The sequence below is a fragment of the Rhododendron vialii genome, chromosome 2a, assembly GCF_030253575.1.
Source record: "Rhododendron vialii isolate Sample 1 chromosome 2a, ASM3025357v1".
Taxonomy (NCBI): Eukaryota; Viridiplantae; Streptophyta; class Magnoliopsida; order Ericales; family Ericaceae; genus Rhododendron; species Rhododendron vialii.
In genome coordinates, this window is record NC_080558.1 from 14,476,029 (window position 1) to 14,498,487 (window position 22,459).

General features: G+C 38.6%; 3 protein-coding genes across 4 annotated transcripts; all 3 read right to left on the reverse strand.

The window, feature by feature from the left end:
• Window positions 1-1,942: 1,942 nt before the first annotated feature.
• On the reverse strand, window positions 1,943-22,155 carry LOC131313901 (F-box/kelch-repeat protein At3g06240-like). 2 transcript variants are annotated; one of them, XM_058342403.1, is made up of 5 exons: window positions 22,037-22,155; window positions 16,334-18,164; window positions 14,095-14,316; window positions 4,165-4,649; window positions 1,943-2,487 (listed from the first exon to the last, which is right to left on the reverse strand). In XM_058342403.1, the coding sequence occupies exons 1-2, from the start codon at window positions 22,044-22,046 to the stop codon at window positions 16,993-16,995; spliced, it is 1,182 nt and encodes a 393-aa protein (XP_058198386.1). In that variant the 5' UTR covers window positions 22,047-22,155; the 3' UTR covers window positions 1,943-2,487; window positions 4,165-4,649; window positions 14,095-14,316; window positions 16,334-16,992. The 2 variants fall into 2 exon arrangements, with proteins under 2 accessions (XP_058198386.1, XP_058198382.1); XM_058342399.1 differs by lacking the exon at window positions 1,943-2,487 and having other exon boundaries at window positions 4,106-4,649.
• On the reverse strand, window positions 4,293-5,282 carry LOC131317192 (F-box protein CPR1-like). The gene is made up of 3 exons (XM_058346766.1): window positions 5,057-5,282; window positions 4,630-5,004; window positions 4,293-4,525 (listed from the first exon to the last, which is right to left on the reverse strand). The coding sequence occupies exons 1-3, from the start codon at window positions 5,280-5,282 to the stop codon at window positions 4,293-4,295; spliced, it is 834 nt and encodes a 277-aa protein (XP_058202749.1).
• On the reverse strand, window positions 8,565-11,388 carry LOC131313911 (F-box/kelch-repeat protein At3g06240-like). Its single transcript, XM_058342405.1, has 2 exons — window positions 10,170-11,388; window positions 8,565-8,943 (listed from the first exon to the last, which is right to left on the reverse strand). The coding sequence occupies exon 1, from the start codon at window positions 11,360-11,362 to the stop codon at window positions 10,211-10,213; it is 1,152 nt and encodes a 383-aa protein (XP_058198388.1). The 5' UTR covers window positions 11,363-11,388; the 3' UTR covers window positions 8,565-8,943; window positions 10,170-10,210.
• Window positions 22,156-22,459: the final 304 nt, after the last annotated feature.

A 22,459-nucleotide genomic window follows, 5' to 3' on the forward strand; every position in this document is an offset into this window, starting at 1 on the left:
CAAACAGGGCCTTTGAAACAAAAACATTAAAATAATGGGTTAAACAGTGACTTTTGGTTTACAAGAGTCTCTGTAGCAAAGTTACCCATTTTGCAAAGTGAAAGAGGAAGGAAGAGAGGCTGGTGCAGGACACTTTTTGTCCATTTTTTTGTTTTTGCTCGTTACTTTAGTTTAGAGAGGGGTCTTAAAGAGCCACGTGCGGATGCTCTTAGACTTTGGCATCCAATCATGTTTTCCATGTCCGCACCAAGCATGTGGAGGTTGACTTTCATTTTATTCGGAAAAAAGTTCTAAACAAGCAATTGCTATCCTCCCTCTCAAGCCCAGCTAGCTAGCTGATATTCTAGCTCACCAAACCCTTACCATATTTTCAGAGCTTAAATCCAAACTCCAGCATTATTTTGCGGGGGAGTCTCGAGCGGAGAAACTAGAAAACAAAACAACAACAAATCAAAGGATGCAAAGACTACACAAGACACATCTAATACCAGTCACCAGAACAAAACTTTCATAACAAACCACTCCTGTAATACGAACCAGCTAATTAAGTCCCCACACTCTCCACGAGATGTCGCATAATCTCCAACCGTCTCCAATATCCGAACACAAAAACAAGAACCTTCGGGTGATCAAAAACCTTTTTATGGTTGAACACGTTTTGATACTGGTCAAGTTCTCAAATCACATTTCAACAAGCTATTAATCCACTCAAATTGTCTCATTTACGACACATTTCAATCTGACATTCAAGGTAAAGGGAGATATAACGATCAGAAAAAAAAACAAAAACAAAAACAATAAAAAAAAAAAAGAAAGCCAGGTCAGAAAAAGGTTTGTGAATTCACTACTTTTTGGTATGAATTTCAACCTGAAATCAACTATAACCAGTTGAACGCTCAACACTATACATGAGATGATGCATATAGAAGGTTTGTTTACTTAATGCAGCCACCAAAAGTCAGATGCCAAACACAACTTTGTCAAAAGAGAGAAATGAATAGAGATACCACCAATACAAAATCGATTGTAACCCTCAAAGCAACTCTGCAAATGATAAAGAGGTCGGCAAGAATCATAACCTTAAGAACCTGAGGTGTTGTCATATGCAAGAATCATAAGTTCAGAAGGCCCGGAACCACATTGGCAAATTATCCTCATATTGTCTATCCTAACTTCTGCCAAACTATATATACGGTATACACATCACTTCTGACTAAATGGTAACGATTCATTTTAATGAATTACGAGCTCGATCCAAAGCACGAATACTAGTCTTCAAATGGTCCTTTGTCTGAACCAAGATTCAAGTACAATTCCTTTGGCATTAGAGGATTACCATGGTGAAAAATTTGCAATTGGGTTTGTATAACTCAACTCAACTATTAGGGTCAGTGATCGTAAAATACACAACTTGAACGGTTGATATTGTTATTATCCTCACATAGTGAACTTCGGAACTCATAAAATTTAGGATCAAATAGGTGGTCGGACTGCATGGTTGTGCAATCTTACCACCAATTAACTGTGTTTGCCACCGGCCCACCGCTTGGTAAAATTTCTGACTTGTTGGTGTACTTAAGGCTGGCTATCATCTCACTTTCATGGAAATTCGGGTACATGACATAAGAGTATCCGACCAGTACCCCTGATACTTCATGCAAAAGCGAAGTATATAGTATATAAATTTTTAATCATATGGAAATGATACCGTTATGAACCCCGTCAATAAGATCTCATGCTTTTTAGGTTAGACTCCAACCATTTTGATGTGGGCATCAGCAACTTGTGTATGATAAAGGCAATAATCAAAGTTCAACTTACATAGTTACATCACTAACCACTGCTGCACCATATAACTCAAACTAGCAAAGCTGTATAAGTATCAACCAAGGGATATATGGATTTGAAACCACACACACACACATACAAAACCCTGAAATAAGAAGCTCACCAAATGAATTTACTCATATTTATCAACAAAAGAAGGCATAGATTTATTTCACTTGCATTCAGCAAAAACTACCTAAAGAAGCTTCTCATTCATTACCTCCCAATCCCTCCTCCATGATTAGGAGAGACAAGGCTCTTGACATAGGTGACCCCATGTTGATATTTAGGCAGAATGCCAGGTACCACCAGGTCCCTTAGTGTTTTCTTTTTTGGGTTGTACACTACCAATTAATTTATCTTGGTACACTACCGCTAGTACTTCTCCTCTGATTTTCAACAAATTCACTAAAACCATCCTAGGATTTATTGTAGATTTGGTCCATGATTCACTTACCCCATACTCTTTTATCATCCAAACTTCATTTCAGTAACTAAGCGGGCAAACAATCACACAATAGACAACCCCCAAGAACCGCCATGTGATGATATAAAATCTTGTAATCACTTAACGAAGTAGGCAGCTGCACTTCTTTGAAAATCTCATCTGACAAATCAAAAGCAACAATAGCTTAAGAACCATCCGAAACACCAGTCCTCCTACAAAGCCAATGGAGACACTCATTAAATTGAACCCCAGAAGGATATCCAAAAGGATGATAATGAGAATCTTTGTATTCTCTTCCAAGCATTGGTTTTCAACAAATAGACAGCCACATGCGTGACATTAGCATTACTATTGAAATAGTAGTATTTAGAATCAGACTTAATATACTGGTAAGAGAGCATCACAACCTTGTAATCATCCGTAAAAGAGTCATGACCAAAACCATGTAGATAAACGTAGGGCTCAAAAAACAAATCGAGAGGACAAGTGGGCAGCTTCTTAGGTTCTCTAGTGGATGGATTCAAAAGGAATGTGGAATAACCTTTCTCATAAACAAGAAGCAAGCCATTGCAAGAACCCAAAACCTTGGCCCACTTGTGGAAATCAACCTTTTCGGCGGTGGGATTTGCATCAGCGAAATCAACGGAGTAGAAATCTTGAGATTCAAAAACGAGAATGATTTTTTGACGTGGATTGCCATTGATGCTGGTTCATTAGAGGTGGGTTTTGGCAAAATCGGGGGGAGAGATTAGGGAATTCCATGAGGGAAAGACACACGTCACACACTTTAATTGGCAGAGAGATTTTACTGATAGTCGGGAGAGTATGTCGGCGAGAATCTCCAGTGGAACTCTATGTATTGGGTAGCCCTTGGTATCACCGTAGGACATAATCGTCTTCTCCTTCATCTTCTGTTTTTAGGGCTCTCCGTGTGATAATCCCTCCCTCTGTATAGGCAAATTATCCCCATATTGTCTATCCTAACTTCAATTCACACTATTTGAAACATGTATTTACCGCCAATAATTGCACTTAAATGCCACCTCAACGATTCAGAAAAAAATTCTTATTCTACTAGGATTTTTGTCAATTTGCTGCCAATTATTTTTTTTTTTTTTGGATAAGTAATTTGCTGCCAAACTATATAGACCCATCCCTTCTAATATGATAGTTCAAGAAAACTACATGGTAACTCTTCATTTTTTAATGAATAATGAGCTCCAAAGCAGGAATACTCTTCAAATGGTCCCTCGTCGGAACCAAGGTTCAAGTACAAGTCCTTTGAAAGCAGACGATTACCATGGTGAACAATTTACGATTGGTTATGCATAACTCAACTATTAGAGTTAATGATCATAAAATACACAACTTCAAAGGTTAATATCGTTACTAGTACTGAACTTTAGAACTCAAAAAATCTAGGATGGAATAGGAGGTCACAGTGCATGGTTGTGCAATACCTCTTATCGCCAACTAACTAGGTGTTTGCAGCCCCTAGATAAAACCTCTGACTTCATTGGTGTACTTAAAGAACGTACGGCTATAATCTCAGTTTCAAGAAAATTGATCAGGTACATGACATAAGAGTTTTCCAACAGTACGCATACGTCATGCATAAGCAAAGTTAATTATTAAATCATATGGATATGAACCCCATCAATAAGATCTCATACTTTTCGGGTTAGAATCCAACCATTTTGATTGGGCATTAGCAACTTGTGTATGATAAAGACGATAATCAAAGTTCAACTTACATCACTAACCAATGCACCATATAACTCAAACTAGCAAAGCTGTATAAGTATCTATAAGGGGGATATATGGATTTGCAAGCAAAAAAAAACTTGTAATAAGAAGGCATAGATTCATTCGCATTTCACAAAAACTACCTGAAGAAGCTTCTCACTCATTGCCTCCCAATCCCTCCTCCATGATTAGGAGAGACAAGGCTCCCAACATAGGTTCCCCCATGTTGACATTTAGGAGAAATGCCACGAACCACCATGTCCCTCAGTGTTTACTTTTTTGAATTGTACACAACCAATTTATCTTGGCACACTTCATCTACATTTCCTGTGGTTTTCAACCAAAATTTGTCCTTTGCCAACAAACACAACAAATCCTTTAAAACCATCTTAGGATTAGTCGTAAATTTGGTCCAGGATTCTCTTACCCCGTAGTCCTTCATCATCCAAACTTCATTTCGGAAACTAGAAGGCAAGACAACCACACAGAGATAACCCCCAAGAACTATCATCAATGATACAAAATCTCAGAATAACTAAACAAAGTAGACAGTTGTACTTCCCTGAAAATCTCATTTGACGAATCAAAAGCAACAATAACGAAATAACCATCCGAACCACCAGTCCTCCTACAAAGCCAATGGAGACGCTCATTAAAGTAAACCCCAGAAGGAAGCCGATGAACCCCAGAAAAATATCCCAAAGGATGATAATGGAAACCTTGAATTCTCCTCCAAGCATCAGTTTTCAGTGAATAGACAAACACATAGGTATTATTAGTATCACCATCGCAATAGGATTTAGAATCAGACTTAGTATACTTGTGCGGGAGCATCACAACCTTGTAATCATCCCTAGATGAGTCATAACCAAAACCATGTAGATAAACGTAGGGCTCACTAAACAAATGGGGAGTAGATAAAGGGCACGTGGGCAGCTTCTTACCTTCTCTAGTGGATGGATTCAAAACGAATTCGGAATGACCTTGATCACAAACAAGAAGCAAGCCATTGCAAGACCCATAACCTTGACCCACTTGTGGGAGTATTGGACCGAGGGGATTTCAAGCTTTTTTGCGGCGGCGAAATCAACGGAGTAGAGATCTTCAGAGTCGCAAAAGAGAACGATTTTTTTACTAGGGTTTCGTTTGAGATGGGTTTTGGCGAAAAAGGGAGAAGAACAGATAACCGTGCGAGTATGTCGGCGAGAATCTCCAGTGGAAGGTTATTACCGTTGGACACAATCGTCTTCTGCTTCATCATCTTGTGTGTTTAGGGTTCTCCGTGTGATAATCCCGAAGAGATCGATATATATAGGTTCCGGCGAACGCAAGTTCATTTATATATGTATTTATTTATTTAGGAAATTGATTTTCATACCCCAAATTAATACCAAAAAACCAATTTCATATAGGGATTGATTTTGACACTCTCCAAATTAATTTTGCACTCCCTATTAAGTGTACGATTATCAATTCAGAGAGTGTCAAAATCACTCGCCTTTATTTATTGTTAGTAATATTTATTTTTTGAAATTGATTTTTTCTTTTTGATTTATTTTTGTCTTTTTGGAAAAAATTATGATAATAATTTTGTACTTTTTTTATTCCTCTCGTCGAGATAAATCAATAAGGCTCCGTTTGTTTCGATGTAAAATATTTTTCCAAAAAATAAACTTTCAACTTTTATTTTCCGTTGTTTGGTTGACACATGAAAAATATTTTTCAAAACAATAATTTTCCGTAGTTTGGTTGTCAAAATGATTTTTCACTCAACTGGTTATGCAAATATTGCACCAATAATACCTATGTAAAAAATCTTTTGGACAGCCCGGATACGTCGAGCGGCACCACTTGGTACCCTTGCGGCATTGAAAAATTCCTCAAATGGTAGGGAAGAATAACTTTCCTTCTTGTTGGGATTGCACACGTACGGAAGTGCCCAAGCACCGAGATTGAAACACAACCATAATGTTAACAATGGAAATATGAAAAAAAAAATTTATATGAAGAGAGACTGGTCCTTGAGGAAATCTAATTTGCAGCGCTACTCATGGACTTTTTTGAACTAGTTATTTATTTATTTCTTTTTTTTGGTCAAGCAGAATTTCCGAACTAGTTATTTATTTCGATTGAATCACATATGGGAGAAGGGGATGGGTACACCTATTTTGAGAAGGGGGATGGGATACGGGGAGTAAGACCATCGGGCACCAAAAACAAAAACATCTTACCGAGAAAAAGAGAGTAAAACATTTTCACCCCTTTCATGCAAAATATTTTACCTAGAAAATATTTTCCTCATCTTTCTATCAGCCAAACAACGGAAAATCGGTAAAATATTCTATCCAAAAATATTTTACGTCCAAACAAACAGAGCCTAAGTCAGAAAAATTTGACGCAAAACTAATAAATGCAAATTTTTTTGAATAGAGACAAACAAAAAAGTCATGACTTCTTAAGACAAAACAAGCCTTAGCGTGAATCGTTGGGATAAGCATGGAGCACATTATCTTGATTCGAATGGATCATTTTGTAAAATTCATTGATTACTTAATACTATGTATCGAACATTTTTATTTGTTCAACTAGCCTTGTACCCATTTAATGTACAAGACAATTAAAAAAAAAGGGTCACATTGATTTTTTCAGTTTCCGTTCATCGAGTGAGAACAACGCTAGTTATATTTTTTCAAAAGAGATTAAATTCCGCCGGCGGTGGAAAGGGTGGGTTTTCCACCACTGCCCATTGTGAACCCTACAATTCGTTTATTGTTATAATTCGAATCGCTCATTTTGTAAGACCTATAATGTAGTATATTCGTGCAAACAATCAACTTGATTTGATATTCATAGATCAATCAAAAGTCAAATTTTAGTTTATGAATTAAACGGTCTGACCCTTTCAAGTTAAACTGACCATGACATCCGTTTTATAAATCAAAATTTAAATTTTGACACACCTATCGATATTCGGTGAAGCTAATTTTTGAAATGAGAATACTACTCTGCAGGCCCTGTAAGATGATCAGTTCAGAGTGCCAATTAACGCATCGTGAGGCCCAAAATGATGGCGGTGGAAAACCCAATAGTTTCTGCCACCGGCCAAAGGAATTTAATCTCTTTTCAAAATAGATTGGTCGAAATTCGAACTATCCAAGTTGAGACCAATGCCTTCTGCAATACGTAGACTGTGGGGTGTAGGTGCAGGGGAGTGAGATACGAAGGATACGATACCAGCCAAATATGTGTTTGCTAACCATATTTCTGTCGTCTTCTAGGATGAACGGTGTTTACGAGTTGCCTATCGGTACCGGTATATATTTCAGTACTGTTCCGGAATGACCGTAACGTATATTTTATATAATTTTAATATATGTACAAAAAACCAAAAAAAAAAAACACTCAAAAGTAGAGATATAAAATAAATTCTAACACTTTGATATACTACCTTAAAATTAGTCCTAATAACAAATTAAGATGATTAACATATTATATACTCCAAATTTTATTGAATTATCTTAAAATTCAAGCATTTTTTAAGCAAAAGAAAAAATACACAATTATTATTATTATTTTTTTGTTCTGGTCGAGATTCCGGTACAAACCTAGAATCATCCGGTATCGACCGATACAGGCTAGTATTTGGGTCAGTACGAACACCTACTTATGTTTACCGCTTATGTCCTGTACGGGTGTTACCGGCCGGTACGGTTCGGAATTGACAACATTGATACAGGCCCATGTTTGCAAACTTCGCGAGGCCTTGTATGGACTCAAACAAGCTCCTAGAGCTTGGTATGATCTATTTACCAACTGTTTGATTAAGCATGGTTTTGAGAACAGTTCAGCAGATTCCCTTTTCTTTGTTCCCAAACAAGGTGCAAATACCGTCTATATACTGGTCTTTGTAGATGACATTCTCATAACGGGCAACAATCCAAGTCTTATACACGCTCTTGTTCCAAAATTGGGGTCTATTTTGCTCTTAAAGATTTGGGAGATCGCAGTTACTTTCCGGGTATCGAAGTCGTTCAAGTGTCTCATGGTTTTGGTATTATCTCAAGCAGAATATGATAAGGATCCTAGCCGAGGCTGGCATGCCGCATGCCTGACTGCAGACCTTATGGTTATCCATCCTCTCCGAGAAGCCTGTGTTTGCTAATGCTGAATTCTAGAGAACCATAGTTGGCTCTTGCAATACCTGACTCTTACTATACCAGAGTTGGCCTCTTCTGTCAATGCTGTTTGTCAGCATATGAATAGCCCCATGATAGTCAGTTTAATGCTATGAAAGTTGAAACACAGTCTTAGAGGCAGCTTGAATTAAGGCCTTCAATTTGTTAAAGGTGAACTTAGCATTGTAGTGTGATAATATTTCTGCTACTTCTTTGGCATCTAATCATGTTTTCCATGTCCGCACCAAGCATGTGGAGGTTGGCTTTCATTTTATACAGGAAAAAGTTAGAAACAAGCAACTTGTTATTCGCTATCCTACCTCTCAAGCCCAGCTAGCTGATATTCTCACCAAAACCCTAATAATTACCTTATTTTCAGAGCTTAAATCCAAACGCATGAATTCTTACAGAACTTCCAGCATTCTTTCATAACAAATCAAAGGATGTAAAGTCTAGGTCAAGACAACACAAAACACATCTAATACCAGTCACCAGAACAAAACTTTTATAACAAACCACTCTTGTAATATGAACCAGCTAATTAAGCCCCCAAACAAGTCCCCACACTCTCCACGAGAAGTCACATAATCTCCAAGTGTCTCCAATATCCGAACACAAAAACAAAAACCTTCGGGTGATCAAAAACCTTTTTATGGTTAAACACGTTTTGATACTGGTCAAGTTCTCAAATCACATTTCAACAAGCCATTGATCACTCAAATTGTCTCATTTACGGTACATTCCGATCTGACATTCAAATTAAAGGGAGATATAATGATCAGAAGAAAATCAAATTAAGAAAGCCAGGTCAGAAAAAAGTCTGTGAATTCACTACTTTTTGGGATGAATTCCAACCTGAAATGAACTATAACCAGTTGAACACTCAACATTATAAATGAGATGATGCATATAGATGGTATGTTTACTTAATGCAGCCACCAAAAGTCAGATGCCAAACACAACTTTGTCAAAAGAGAGAATGAATAGAGATACCACCAATACAAAATCAATTGTAACACTCAAAGCAACTCCGCAAATGATAAAGAGGTCAGCAAGAATCATAACTTTAAGAACCTGATGTGTTGTCAATTTGTCATCTGCAAGAATCATAAGTTCAGAAGACCAGGAAATATGGTGGCAAATTATCCTCATATAGTCTATCCTAACTTCAATTTACTGCCAAACTATAAATACGGTATACCCATCACTTCTGACTAAATGGTAACGACTCATTTTAATGAATTACGAGCTCCAAAGCACGAATACTAGTCTTCAGATGGTCCTTTGTCTGAACCAAGTACAATTCCTTTGGCATCAGACGATTACCATGGTGAATAATTTGCAATTGGGTTCGTATAACTCAACTATTAGGGTCAGTGATCGCAAAATACACAACTTGAAAGGTTGATAATGTTATTATCCTCGCATGGTGAACTTCAGAACTCAAAAAATTAGTATCAAGTAGGAGGTCGGACTGCATGGTTCTCCAATAGCTCTTACCGCCAAATAACTATGTGTTTGCCACCGCTAGGTAAAAAATCTGACTTGTCGGTGTAGTTAAGAATAGCTATAATCTCACTTTCATGGAAATTCGGGTACACGACATAAGAGTATCTGACCAGTACCCCCGATACCTTCATGCGTAAGCAAAGTCAATTTTAAATCATATCGAAAAGGGATATGAACCCCATCAATAAGATCTCATGCCTTTTAGACTCAACCATTTTGATGTGGGCATTAGCAACTTGTGTACGATGGAGGCAATATCAAAGTTCAACTTACATCACTAACCACTGCACCATATAACTCAAACTAGCAAAGCTGTATAAGTATCAATATGGGATATATGGATTTGAAACCACCAAAAAAAAAAAAAAAACCCCTTGAAATAAGAAGCTCACCAAATGAATCTACACATATTGATCAACAAAAGAAGGCATAGAGTCATTTCATTTGCATTTAACAAAAGCTACCTGAAGAAGCTTTTCATTCTTCATTGCCTCCCAATCCCTCCTCAATGATTAGGAGAGACAAGGCTCTCGACATAGCCATAGGTGACCCCATTTTGACATTTAAGCTGAATGTCTGGAACCACCATGTCCCTTAGTGTTTTCTTTTTCAGATTGTACACAACCAATTTATCTTGAAACAGTACATCTGGTTCTTTTCCTCTTGTTTTCATCAAAAATTCGTCCTCTGCTAACAAACACAATAAATCCACTAAAACCATCCTAGGATTTATCATAAATTTGGTCCACGATTCTCTTACCCCGTACTCCTTCATCATCCAAACTTCATTTCGGTAACTAAGAGGGCAAACAATCACACAGAGACAACCCCCAAGAACCGCCATGTGATGATAAAAAATCTCGTAATCACTAAATGAAGTAGGCAGCTGCACTTCTTTGAAAATCTCATCTGACAAATCGAAAGCAACAATAACTTTGGAACCATCCGAACCACCAGTCCTCCTACAAAGCCAATGGAGACGCTCGTTAAAGTGAACCCCAGAAGGATTTCCCAAAGGATGATAATGAGAATCTTGTATTCTCCTCCAAGCATCGGTTTTCAATGAATAGACAGCCACATGCGTGATATTAGCATCACTGTCGAAATAGTATTTAGAATAAGACTTAATATACTGGTAAGAGAGCATCACAACCTTGTAATCATCCGTAAAAGAGTCATGACCAAAACCATGGAGATAAACGTAGGGCTCAAGAGAAAAACTGAGAGGGCAAGTGGGCAGCTTCTTGCGTTCTCTAGTGGTTGGATTCAAAAGGGATGTGGAATAACCTTTACCAGAAACAAGAAGCAAGCCATTGCAAGAACCCAAAACCTCGGTCCACCGGTGGTGGGAGCGTTGGACCGAGGGGAAATCAAGCTTTTTTGCGGCGGGATTCGCGTTGGCGAAATCAACGGAATAGAGATCTTCAGAGACGCAAACGAGGATGATTTTTTGACTTGGGGGGTTTCGTTTGAGATGGGTTTTGGCGAAACAGGGGGAAGAGATTAAGGAATTCCATGAGGGAGAGACACACTTTAATTGGCATAGAAATTTGACTGGTAACCGTGAGAGTATGTCGGCGAGAATCTCCGGTGGAACCCTATGTATTGAACAGTCGTTGGTATCACCGTTGGACATAATCGTCTTCTTCTTCTTCATTTTCTGTTTTAGGGCTCTCCCTGTTCGATTTGGGTTTTAATGCAGATTTTTAAGATTAAGAAATGAAGAGAAATAGATCAAGAATTTTTATTGTGCAGGGAATTTGAGAGCCCAGCCAAAGTAATTTCTTTCTTTTTCGTTTTTTTTTTCTAAGAGCCACAACAAGGATCGAACCAAACCAAATGTCCACAACAAGGATCGAACCCGGCCTCTCACATGGGATAGACCAGAAGATGTTAATTGGGTTAGAGCCCATTAGCTAACATAAGTTTATTGTACACACGGGAGTACAAACAAAAGAACAAAACGGTTAGAACTTCAATACAGTTTTAACATACTATATCAATCCACTTTGGCGGAGATTTTATACATTTTTTGCCGATGTCAATACAGCTTTTTTAAGTGATCCAAAAAACAAAAAATAGTTTCTTTCTATTATTCAAAGCCCAATGGACTTTTACTAGAATTTCAAAATACAAATTCTGACTTTTTGCGAAAATGTGGAGAATAATATCAAAACTTTTGATTAACCAATTGTCCTTTTCACACTCTAAATGGACTGTTAATAATCTACTATTACATATAATTCGAGAAAATCTTTTGTCTAAATTGTCTGTATTATATTCGACTTGGGTTGCCGGTTGAATTCAGAATTGCGTTTAGCGTGAATCGTTGGGATAAGCATGGAGCACATTATCTTGATTCGAATGGATCATTTTATAAAATTCGTTGAATACTTCATATTTAGGGAAAACTAAGTTTATTTGTTGCAAAAAAATAAGTAAAATTTAGTATGTATCGAACATTTTTATTTGTGCAACCAGCCTTGTACCCGTTTAATGCATAGGACAATAAGGGTGACATTGATTTTTCCCGTTTCCGTTCATCAAATGAGTACAACGCTAGTTATATTTTGCAAAATAGATTGGTCGAACCATCCAAGTTGGAACCAATGCCTTCTTCGTTACAACGCTAGTTATATTTTGCAAAATAGATTGGTCGAACCATCCAAGTTGGAACCAATGCCTTCTTCGTTACATAGACTCGGGTATGGGTGCCGGGGGTGAGATATGCATTTAAGTCTAGGATTCAACTAATGTCCATTTGAAGGATACGATACCAGCCAAATATGTGTTTGCCTAAGCATATTTCTGTTGTCTTCTAGGATGAACATTGTTTACGAGTTGCCTAAAGGAATTTCAGGCATATTAAGAGTATAAGCGTTTAGACTTCAGGAGGGAGCATATTCAAACTACCCAATTTTCCAACTGATTACGTCTGATGCGGAGCCCATACATCGATCCAAATGTCGAACGTAACGTACGTGTGTTACGCTTTGAAGAAGACATGAAATTAACCTAGGTGACATGCACTTGGTTGTGGTTTCCCTGAGATTAGCTCATACACGATGTACTAATTTCTCTCTCTTTATCCACCGAGTTGAACCGATCGAGTTACGAGTAATGTGAGAGTGACAGAATGAAAAACTTTTCGTAGTAGTAGATGGTATCGAATCCTCGGCCCAGAAAGGAGAGAGTGCCTTGAGTGGTCAAAAAGCGATATGACTTTAAATTCAAGGACGATCGCTTTACTGCCTTCGGTCACGAGCGGTCAAATAGGTTTTCCAAATCGATATTCTGCCATTATCCAGGATTTCCCCCGCGAGCTGGTTAAGGAAGAGGGGATTTTCGTTCCTTCGTATTCGAGCAAAAGTGAAACTTGGAGCATCAAGATTCACCACCTCCAATTGATCTCAACAGTCACACAAAATTAAATAAGGCGCTTAAGTTGTTGACTTTTTGATGCTGATAGTTTTGATCTTGTCACAATTCACAACCGTCTAAGCTCGAATACTCAAGGAGGAGGAATCTAGAAATAATGCCACCAAAGAGGAACTCGTCGGTGATGGAACTGCCTATCACAGAAAGATCTCACAGATTGTGAGGTGAATCAATGTTATAAACTTTGCAAAATCCTTGTCCAATCTTTCGCCAAGATTTGGCGCCTCGATCACAACTTTTTCACTTACTCCATTTATCTAAACTTCTTCAGTCCAGTTTCAGAACTGTTTAATCAGAGGGTTAGATATCATTATCATTAATCAAACTGTTGTGTGTGAAGTATCTAGTATCATAGTAGTTTAATGCAAACTGTTGTGTGTGAAAAAATCAATCAAACCTGAATACAAAAATTATAAAATCGATGTTGACGACAACAGTACTTGGTATCAAAACAAAGAAATAATGGAAACAGTAACTTAAACGACAAACATGAATGTGTGCCACACACGCTCTGAAAAAGAAAATGGAAAAAAAAAAAATGAAAACAAATTCAGTAAGTTGGATAAGTCCTTGGCCAAAAGCTATATTCGTCTCGTTTCGTGGGGGGTTCAGACAAATGAATGCAAACCATACATATCACAATGTCTTAATGTACGAAAATTAGTGGCCCTAAAATTGATATCCCTCAATCAGAATAGGGTTTGACATGTTTCCCTCTCTCTAATTTTGCTGCCCCAAAAGCCATAGAGAATAGAATAGAAAAACAATATTGCAGATTCGCAGTTACTTACAGAGCTGTAAGTTATCTTTTCAATGTGGACATACCTTTTAGTTTTACAACTAGAAGTATACACCGCTAGTTTGAGATTGAAATTTACAGCTAATCAGATAAACCTAATGAAAAACTGGAAAGACAAATCGAACGCTTGAATCTTAAACTTTGAAGAATACCTTGGACAGCTACAAGGTTTAATGTGGAGTTCTAGTTCTTTGGAATGGTTTTGAACAGCCATTTTGATCCACTTCCCATGAAGAGAATTAAACCAGGTTGCACAGGAGGTTATCTGGAGCCTTAACCTGTGTATGGGAATCCTCCCTTCTCAATACAAGAGGAAAGCTCTGTCCACAAATTTCATGAACTTCATTGTAGTTTCTTCTATGATCCACTCCGCCCTGCAGAAGTTGAACTCTTGTAAGGAGCAAGTACTTCTCAGAAGTCAGTAGCGCAAAAATCTAAGTGGAGGTTGGTACACTTATCGCAATCTCCTGGACATGACACTAGTTTGAGTAACGTCTTTTTTCTTTTTTCTTTTTGATCTGCTGAGTAACGTCCTTTAAGAGAGAAAAGATCGCATGTAGTGGATCCAGAACCTCAGATATCTAATCAACAAGCACTATCACCAGAAACCCGTATCATCCGCTCTTCTTCTTATTATTACTGTATTTGATTTCGTGCTTTCCGAATGGTTCTTATTCTGACCCCCATGAATGGATGCAAGCATGCAGCAGAGCATCAAATTCAAACAGTTAGAAAGATCCATGCTTAAATATGGATGCAGACGATTAAACATCACGAAAAAAGCTAAACCAAGAATAACACTTCTTTTGGTTTCTTAAACATCGTAGCAATGACTTTTATGATATTCGTAAAACTGATGAACATAGTATAGCAGCTATAGCCTTCCTCTTCTTGCCCTCTCACTCTCTATCGTATACCAGCAGAATAAAACAAAGCATTTGATACAAATTACCAAGTTTAGAGATTTTTTCTTCTGAAATCCCCCAGGGGTTGATGGGTTTAGCGAGTTACTAGAACCTGTAGGTGAGTCAGCTAAAATAAGGAGAAGTGCCCGAAACGGTAGGCCAGCGGTTGGGCACCCCTCCAACAAAACTACAGTTTTGGCTTCAAGTCTCACACATCCAATGTAGGCACTTGAGTCTGACGCACAAATCCTTATCGCGAGTGGCGACAAGCAAGCACATCATGTCATAATGAAGAAATTTACAAGTTTGGACGACAATGCCACTGAAACCAAAAGGTTTGAAACGAAATGAGGAAAAAAACAAAGAAGATTGCACTTCAAATCAAGAAATTGCTACATAGAAATTTAAGCGTCTGAATGAGGTACCCTACATGCAGTGTGAAAATTCCACAGGGAAACCAATTTTCCTTTTGGTTATCCTAAAAAAAAATGGAAGGACTGGGCAATGGTAAGGTAAAAAGTACTCGGTTGTATGGAATGGTGAACAACTTCCCGAATTTTCTCCTGGTAGAGGCATTAGACATGGGTTTCCTATCTCCCCTTATCTTTTTGTCTTGAGCGTGAAAAGACTATATATTCTCATTAGGAATGAAGTGCACCATAAACGATGGTGTGATTTTGAAAGCCAGACGCAAACATTGAGTACAATTCGTTTCACAGTAAGCTACTTTTGCTAGTGGACTTAACACAACTCATAAGTTCATAACAAGTTCATGAGCTCGAATCAATGTTCTAAATGGCGCTTGGCGCTAGTAGGGCGGAGACCCACCTCCAAGCGCCAAGCCGCCTAGGCGGCCGCCTAGGCGCCGCCAAGCAATTCGGCGTTTTTTTTTTTTTTTTTTAACAAACCATTATCCAATCAAACTATATTCTATGTATCCATAATACAAGTTCAAAGTTCTACATAACCATAATGCAAAGTTTAATGTACAAACCCAAATGAAATTAAGTAATAGCAACTAGCAAATAAGTTGAATAAGACAATAAGTAGAAATAAACAAGATCGGAGATCCCCAATGCCAAGTTAAAAGTTCATCTCTTTTCTTTAACTCTTCTCCTCCATACCCTTCCAAAACTTGATCTACATTAGTTTAATACTATACATTTTAAGCTGCCAAAGGCCTCCAAAGACGTCGATGATGCCTCCAAGGCCCGCCAAGACCTCCAAGGCCGCCTAGGCGGCCGTCAAACACCGCCAAACCTCCCTGGGTGCCAAATCGCCGAGACCGCCATGGCCGCCAAGGCCGCCTAGGCGGCCACCAAACACCGCCAAACCTCCCTGGGTGCCAAATCAAACGCCAAGGGGTATTGGCGTGGCGGCAGGGTACCTCCAAGCGCCTAGGCGGCGCCTAGGCGGCCTCGGCGGCCGCCATTTAGAACAGAGGCTCGAATTTCAAATCTTTCTTTCGAAATCAAAAGGTACTAACCGCTTGAGCCGACTTCAAAGGTCCTTCACATGCACCCTCTATATGAGCTAGTAAAATTGGAATTTCAACCCTTGTATGCATAGCCAGGATGCTGATGACTTGATGTAAACTTCAATCGTCTCCGCGCCCCTGAAATGGAACCCACATCTTTTGCCACACATTGATTGATGAGTTCAATCATGAATTACCCAAGTCTCATATTAATGTGTGGCGGGCAAAAAGATTGAACATTGCTGCATGAACACTGGATAATCTCTCCTTGAATTGAGAGAAAGGATGGGAAAAGAAGAATAAAGAAAAATTTGATCACTTGTTGAAGACTTAAAAAAGATGAGAAATTATCCTTTTATATTGTCTATGGTGTCAAAAAACACATCAAAAAAGAAAATTATCTAACTGCTTGATCACTCTTCTAAGTTACTACCATTACCGGGTATTATAACCCAATACATTAGGATATAATATCAGTTTAGGTATGTCCTAAACAAAGAAAACTACCACAGAAACGAGCAAAACAGTCATGGAATAAATAACAAATTAACAACCATACTGCAATAAATTAAGCTCATAACCAAGCAAATGAAACTGAAGCTACAAAGATACAAAAAAAGCTTCTGTGAAATCAAAAGGGCCAGGAGATACAGTGCCAATGAGCATATCTAGCTATATCCTTGCTTCCCAATCCCTCCTCCATGACTACATTGATTAGGAGAAACAAGGCTCTCAACATATGTCCCCCAAGTTAAAAATGCAGCAGGAATGCCATGAACCACAATGTCCCTCAGCGTTTCTTTTTTGGGATTGTACACAATTAATTTATCTTCGTATGTTTGTATGACATTTCCCATCAGCAAAAATTCATCTTCCGCTAACAAACCTTGTAGACACATATCATGTGTATCAATCAAAATTTTTGTCCACGACGCTTTAACCCCATACTCCTTCATCATCCAAACCTCAACTGGGTCACTACCCTGTTTATAAGCCAAACAGAGACAATCCTTAATAATGACCACGTCAAGGTACACAAGCTGGTCACAGTGCACAAACGAAGCAGGCAATGGCACTTCCCTAAAAATCTCATCCGCCCAATCGAAAGCAGCCATCAGATGGGACCCAGCCCTCCAGCAAAGCCAATGGAGACGCCCCTTACAGTTAGTGCCAGACGAAGTTCCGTCAAGGACATAATGGGTATCTTGAATTCTCCTCCAAGCATTAGTTTCCAGCGAATAGACACACACAAATATTATATTACTCGTCAGAGTAGAATATTCAAACTCAGACTCGGACTCAGACTCAGATTCAATATACGAGAGCTTCACAACCTTGTAATCATCCTTAGACGAATCGTAACCCACACCATATGCGTAGTTGTAATACCCACGAACGGGATCGGGGATAAGAGGGGGTGTGGGCAGTTTCTTACATTCTCTTGTGGCTGGATTCAAAAGGAATAAGTGGGAATTACCTCCGTCGGAAACCAGAACCAAACCGTTGCAAGAGTTCAATACCGTGATCCACTTGTACTCGGGTTCTCGGAGCAAAGGAAAATCAAGCTTGTCGGTGACCGGAACCAAGTCAGCAGCGGTGAGATAGACGGAGTAGAGATCCTGCAAGCTGCTGCGAAGAACGAGAAGGATGCTGTGAAGTAAGTGTTTAGGGTTATTGGTCTGGGTTCGATTGAGGTGGGTTTTGGAAAAATGGGGGGAAGAGATTAGGGAATTCCATGAGGGAGAGACGCACTTGAATCGGCACAGTGGCTTCACCGGCAGTCGAGAGAGTACGTCGGCGATGATCTCTGATGGAAGGATTCTACAGTCGTTTGTCTCACCTTTGCGAGATTTTTATCGAACTAATCCGTTTTTTAGAACTATTAGCCTGAATACTCTCGTTTTCAAACTATTTTTAAAACTGCTCGGTAGAGCCACTTCAACAAGCGCTACCTGAGTAGCGCTATTCCGATTGGCGCTATGGAATTACACCTGTGCCACGCGGCTGTATGACGTGGACAAACGCCATTTGAAATAGCTCTACTCAAATTAGTAGAGCCACTTGAACTGGCTCTAGCTCTTTCTTTCTTTTTTTTTTTGATCCGGCTCTAGGGCTTTTGTTTTGGTGACCTTTCCCCGTTCCACAGTGGGCTAGCCTCAATAGATATTCAATGGCGCTACTAACTAGAAGAAGTTCCTGGGCTAAGAAGAGGTTGCTTGAGAATCCGCAGAAGGGCTTAGACGAGACCTAGCATCTCTCAGCTCAGATTCGGCATATCCGGTTGTATCTAATTCCAACGGCGCTTCTTCTCCCTCTCTCCTCTCCTCTGCTCTGCTCTGCTCCCCTCCCTCTCTGCGATACCCACCCTCGTGCTAGCCGAGACCGCTCGACGGACGCCGTCAAAAACCGGCAACAATCGTCACTGACTCGCTGGCTGTTCACCGTATGTATCTCTCTCTCTTTAGCTTTCTCTATGCTTTCTTTGCATTCTCTACTCTCTACTATTCTGATTTCGAGCATTTATGGAGAGTAGTAAGGAAGAAAATCCATGGGCCCAGTCCACACGCGAGATGGATGGTCTTCTGTAGGTGTAAGAAAGCGACCAAATCGGTAGGAGAGAGGAAATTCGACACATCCGTGCCTAGGTTTACACCCACAAAGGGTTCATCCCTCTTCCGTTGCTGCTTAATCTCTGCAAATTTTACATTCAAACCCACAAAAGTTTAGCACTTCATACACCACTTTATAAGCACATCTCTAGATTTTAGGGAATTGTCTGAAATGGGTTTGGGGCTGTTTTTCTGGTATGAATCCTATCGTGAAATCGGAACCATAACTCTCCTCATGCACATTATGCACCCCAAGATTATGAATGTATGTGTATCTAGTGACTTTCTGAAGTGGGTTTGTGGTCGTTTACCTATTTTCACCCCTCGCATAGGGTTCATTTCTCTCATGTTGCTGGCTAAACTACCCAAATGTTGCAATGCAACTCACACCCACAACAATATGGCAAGTATTTGTTTGTCCAGAGCAATTTAGCACTTTATACACCCAAGTTGTTCACATAAAGGCTAGTAATCAATTTTCTGACTTTGAAGTGGGTTTATGGCTTTTTTACCTGGTAGGAGAGTGGAGTCTGTAGTGAGGAGGAGCATGAGAAAATGGCGGTGAGGCTTTGGGGAAAGGGAAAAATACGTAGAACTTAGGTCCAGTCAACAACAGTAGAACTCTACTTGGATATAAAATTCCTTTTCTGAATCGTGCTCCACCCTAAATCATTATCATCAAGTTCTTTGGGCTTAAAGTGGATTTGTTTTCAAACAGCTTTGTTTGTTACTGCGTGCTATTTACATATCTTTTTCTTATGTTCTAGCTTTGTCTTCGACATACCATGTGCCAATCAAAATAAAACTAATGCTTCAAAATCTTTTACAATCTTGAAAGTTCATAAAAGAATTTAAATTTTTTTGTCTTCAATCTTTTGTGATTGGAGGATAAGATAGTTTTTTGGCTTAGTTCAAGCAAAATGGAAAGCTAGCCACTTATGACTCATAAATCTGTTGTATTTTTTTTTAAAGAAAGTTCTTAGTGAAGTATTATTGTTTGATCTATGTAATGCAAATTTATGAATTGTTGGTCATTAGTTATATTATGGGCAATTGTTTTATTTTGTTCAATTTTAAGCAAAGTAGTTATTGTCAATCCATCTTTTCTTAAACATAATACAATAGGTATGGAATGGCAAGATATACACTTCCTATTCATTATACGCTTTATTTTACCTTGGCTAATGTACGTCAAGGAAAATTGGAAATCACCTTAAATTGTGTAGGTGCAAAACCCCATGTTCAAGTCTTTATAAATTTGCCTATATTTTGTTTAGCAATGTGGATAATATGTCGAAATTGACAATTAATCTAAAATATAGGTCATACTATGGACCTCAACCTTAATGCGCTTCGTAGGCCTGACCCGGGGCCCAGAGATGGGTCGATTCTATGTTTACAACATCAGCACCGCTCTCGAGAAGTCTGGGAAGCTGATGTAAGTGACATTTGGATAATGTACGTACTTCATAAACTTTAGTGTAAATTTATCAATCTAATCCATGAATTAACAATTTATTTTCACACGGCCTGTGGATTCAAAAAAAGTCAGAGTTCGTAGTGCGAAGAAAGGTATACGAGCATTGCCATGGCCATCACCCCCTGTTTTAGAGTTGATACGGCGTGCCCGTTTAGAGGGCCTTTGTTCATTGCCTTTTGTGTCCGTGGATTGGGGTCTCATTACAGCACTTTTAGAGCGATGGCGGCCTGAGACACACACGTTTCACTTGCGGCACACAGTACACTTCAATGAGCAGACATGTACTTGCAACAAGATGCAACAATGGAGGATGCCGTGCTCGCATGTGATTGCAGTGTGTAATAGAATGGCCATGGACCCTACACGATTCATAAGCAATGTTTGGAGGCTTGACTCAAACATAGCCATATATAGCTCTGAAACGTTCGTACCGCTGCATGACAAATCATATTGGCCTCCCTACAATGGGCCAATAATTCATCCTGATGAAGAACGTCTTAGGGGTCGAGGACGTCCACAAGTAAATCGATTTCGAAATGAGATGGATATGATGGACGACTGGCTTGAGGCACAACCATCACACAAACAGTCTTGTACCTTGTGTGGTGGACATGGGCATAACAAGCGAAAATGTTCAAAGAGGGGAGAAGCGTCATCTTCGGTACCAAATATGTAACTTGTAATGTTTAAAATTATGTATATGTTTGACTTTTCAATTGCTAAAATGGATCTGTAACTTGCAATGTTTAGTTTTTATTTTCTTTCATGGAAGTTGGAGAATAAGTATTGTTGTTAGAGCTATATAATGCGAAGTTATGATGGTTATTAGTTTTTGTAGTGCTTTAGTGTCAACTGTTAAATTGTCGTTTAAAATAACAAAGTCAATACCACATAATTAAAGACAGTTAACATTGTAATGAGGTTTTCAAAATAAATTAGAGAAAGTTAACTATATTTAGAATTCTTCAGTAGCAAAATAAATATACACGATATGTAGCAAAATAAAGCTGAAAATATAAATAAAATTTTTTCTAGTGAAGTTAATAAAAACCCTAAAGCGAATTAAAGTGCCATCAACATTGTTCTATATTAGTTATATTTTGGACAATCATTTGTTTTTCAATTTTAAGTAAAGTAGTTATTGTCAATCTATCTTTTCTTAAGCATAAAATACAATAGTTTTCGCTATTCATGTTGTAATGACCAAATATTCTACACTAAGTGGTTCGCAATTTTTATTTTAACGATTTTACTTTCGTTTTCACCATGACCAAGAAAAGTGATCAAATTAATGGGAAGATGTTTCAATAAGGTAGAGCCAGTTGAAAAGGCGCTACCTGATTTAGGTAGAGCCACTTGAAATGGCGCTACCTGATTAGGTAGAGCAACTTCAAGTGGCGCTACCTGATTAGGTAGAGCAGCTTCAAGTGGCGTTAGTCCACGTCATATAACCAACACAGCACATGACAGAGCGCCACATGGCAAATAGCGCCAATTGTAATGACGCTACTCAAGTAGCGCTTGTTGAAGTGGCTCTACCGAGCAGTTTTAAAAATAGTTTGAAAACGAGAGTATTCAGGCTAATAGTTCTAAAAAAAGGATTAGTTCGATAAAAATCTCCACCTTTGCGCATAGTGGTTTCTCCGGCTAAGGTAACAATTTTCTCTTCTCACGCTTTTCTTCACAGAATATATAAAAAGAACCACTCGGTGAAATTTGGCGCCTTGCCCCCTTTTTTTTTTTTTTTCCAGTAAGTATGTTCATACAGATTTTTCCCACAAAGATTGCACGTAGATTCTTGTGTGGAGTCCACTTCGGATCTCATACAAACGATCTGAATCATTCATTAAATGTAAAACATTTTTTCAAGGGCCCTCTAAAAAAATCAGCTCAATCTGATAACTATAGTTGCTTGATCCAATCATCTATCTTTTTATTATCCGAAAATCTTAATGAAAAGTTTTATTTTTGGATCGAAAACCTATAGGTCTTAGATTGAACTTATTTTTGAGAGAGCCCTTGCAAATATGTTTTACATTTAATGAA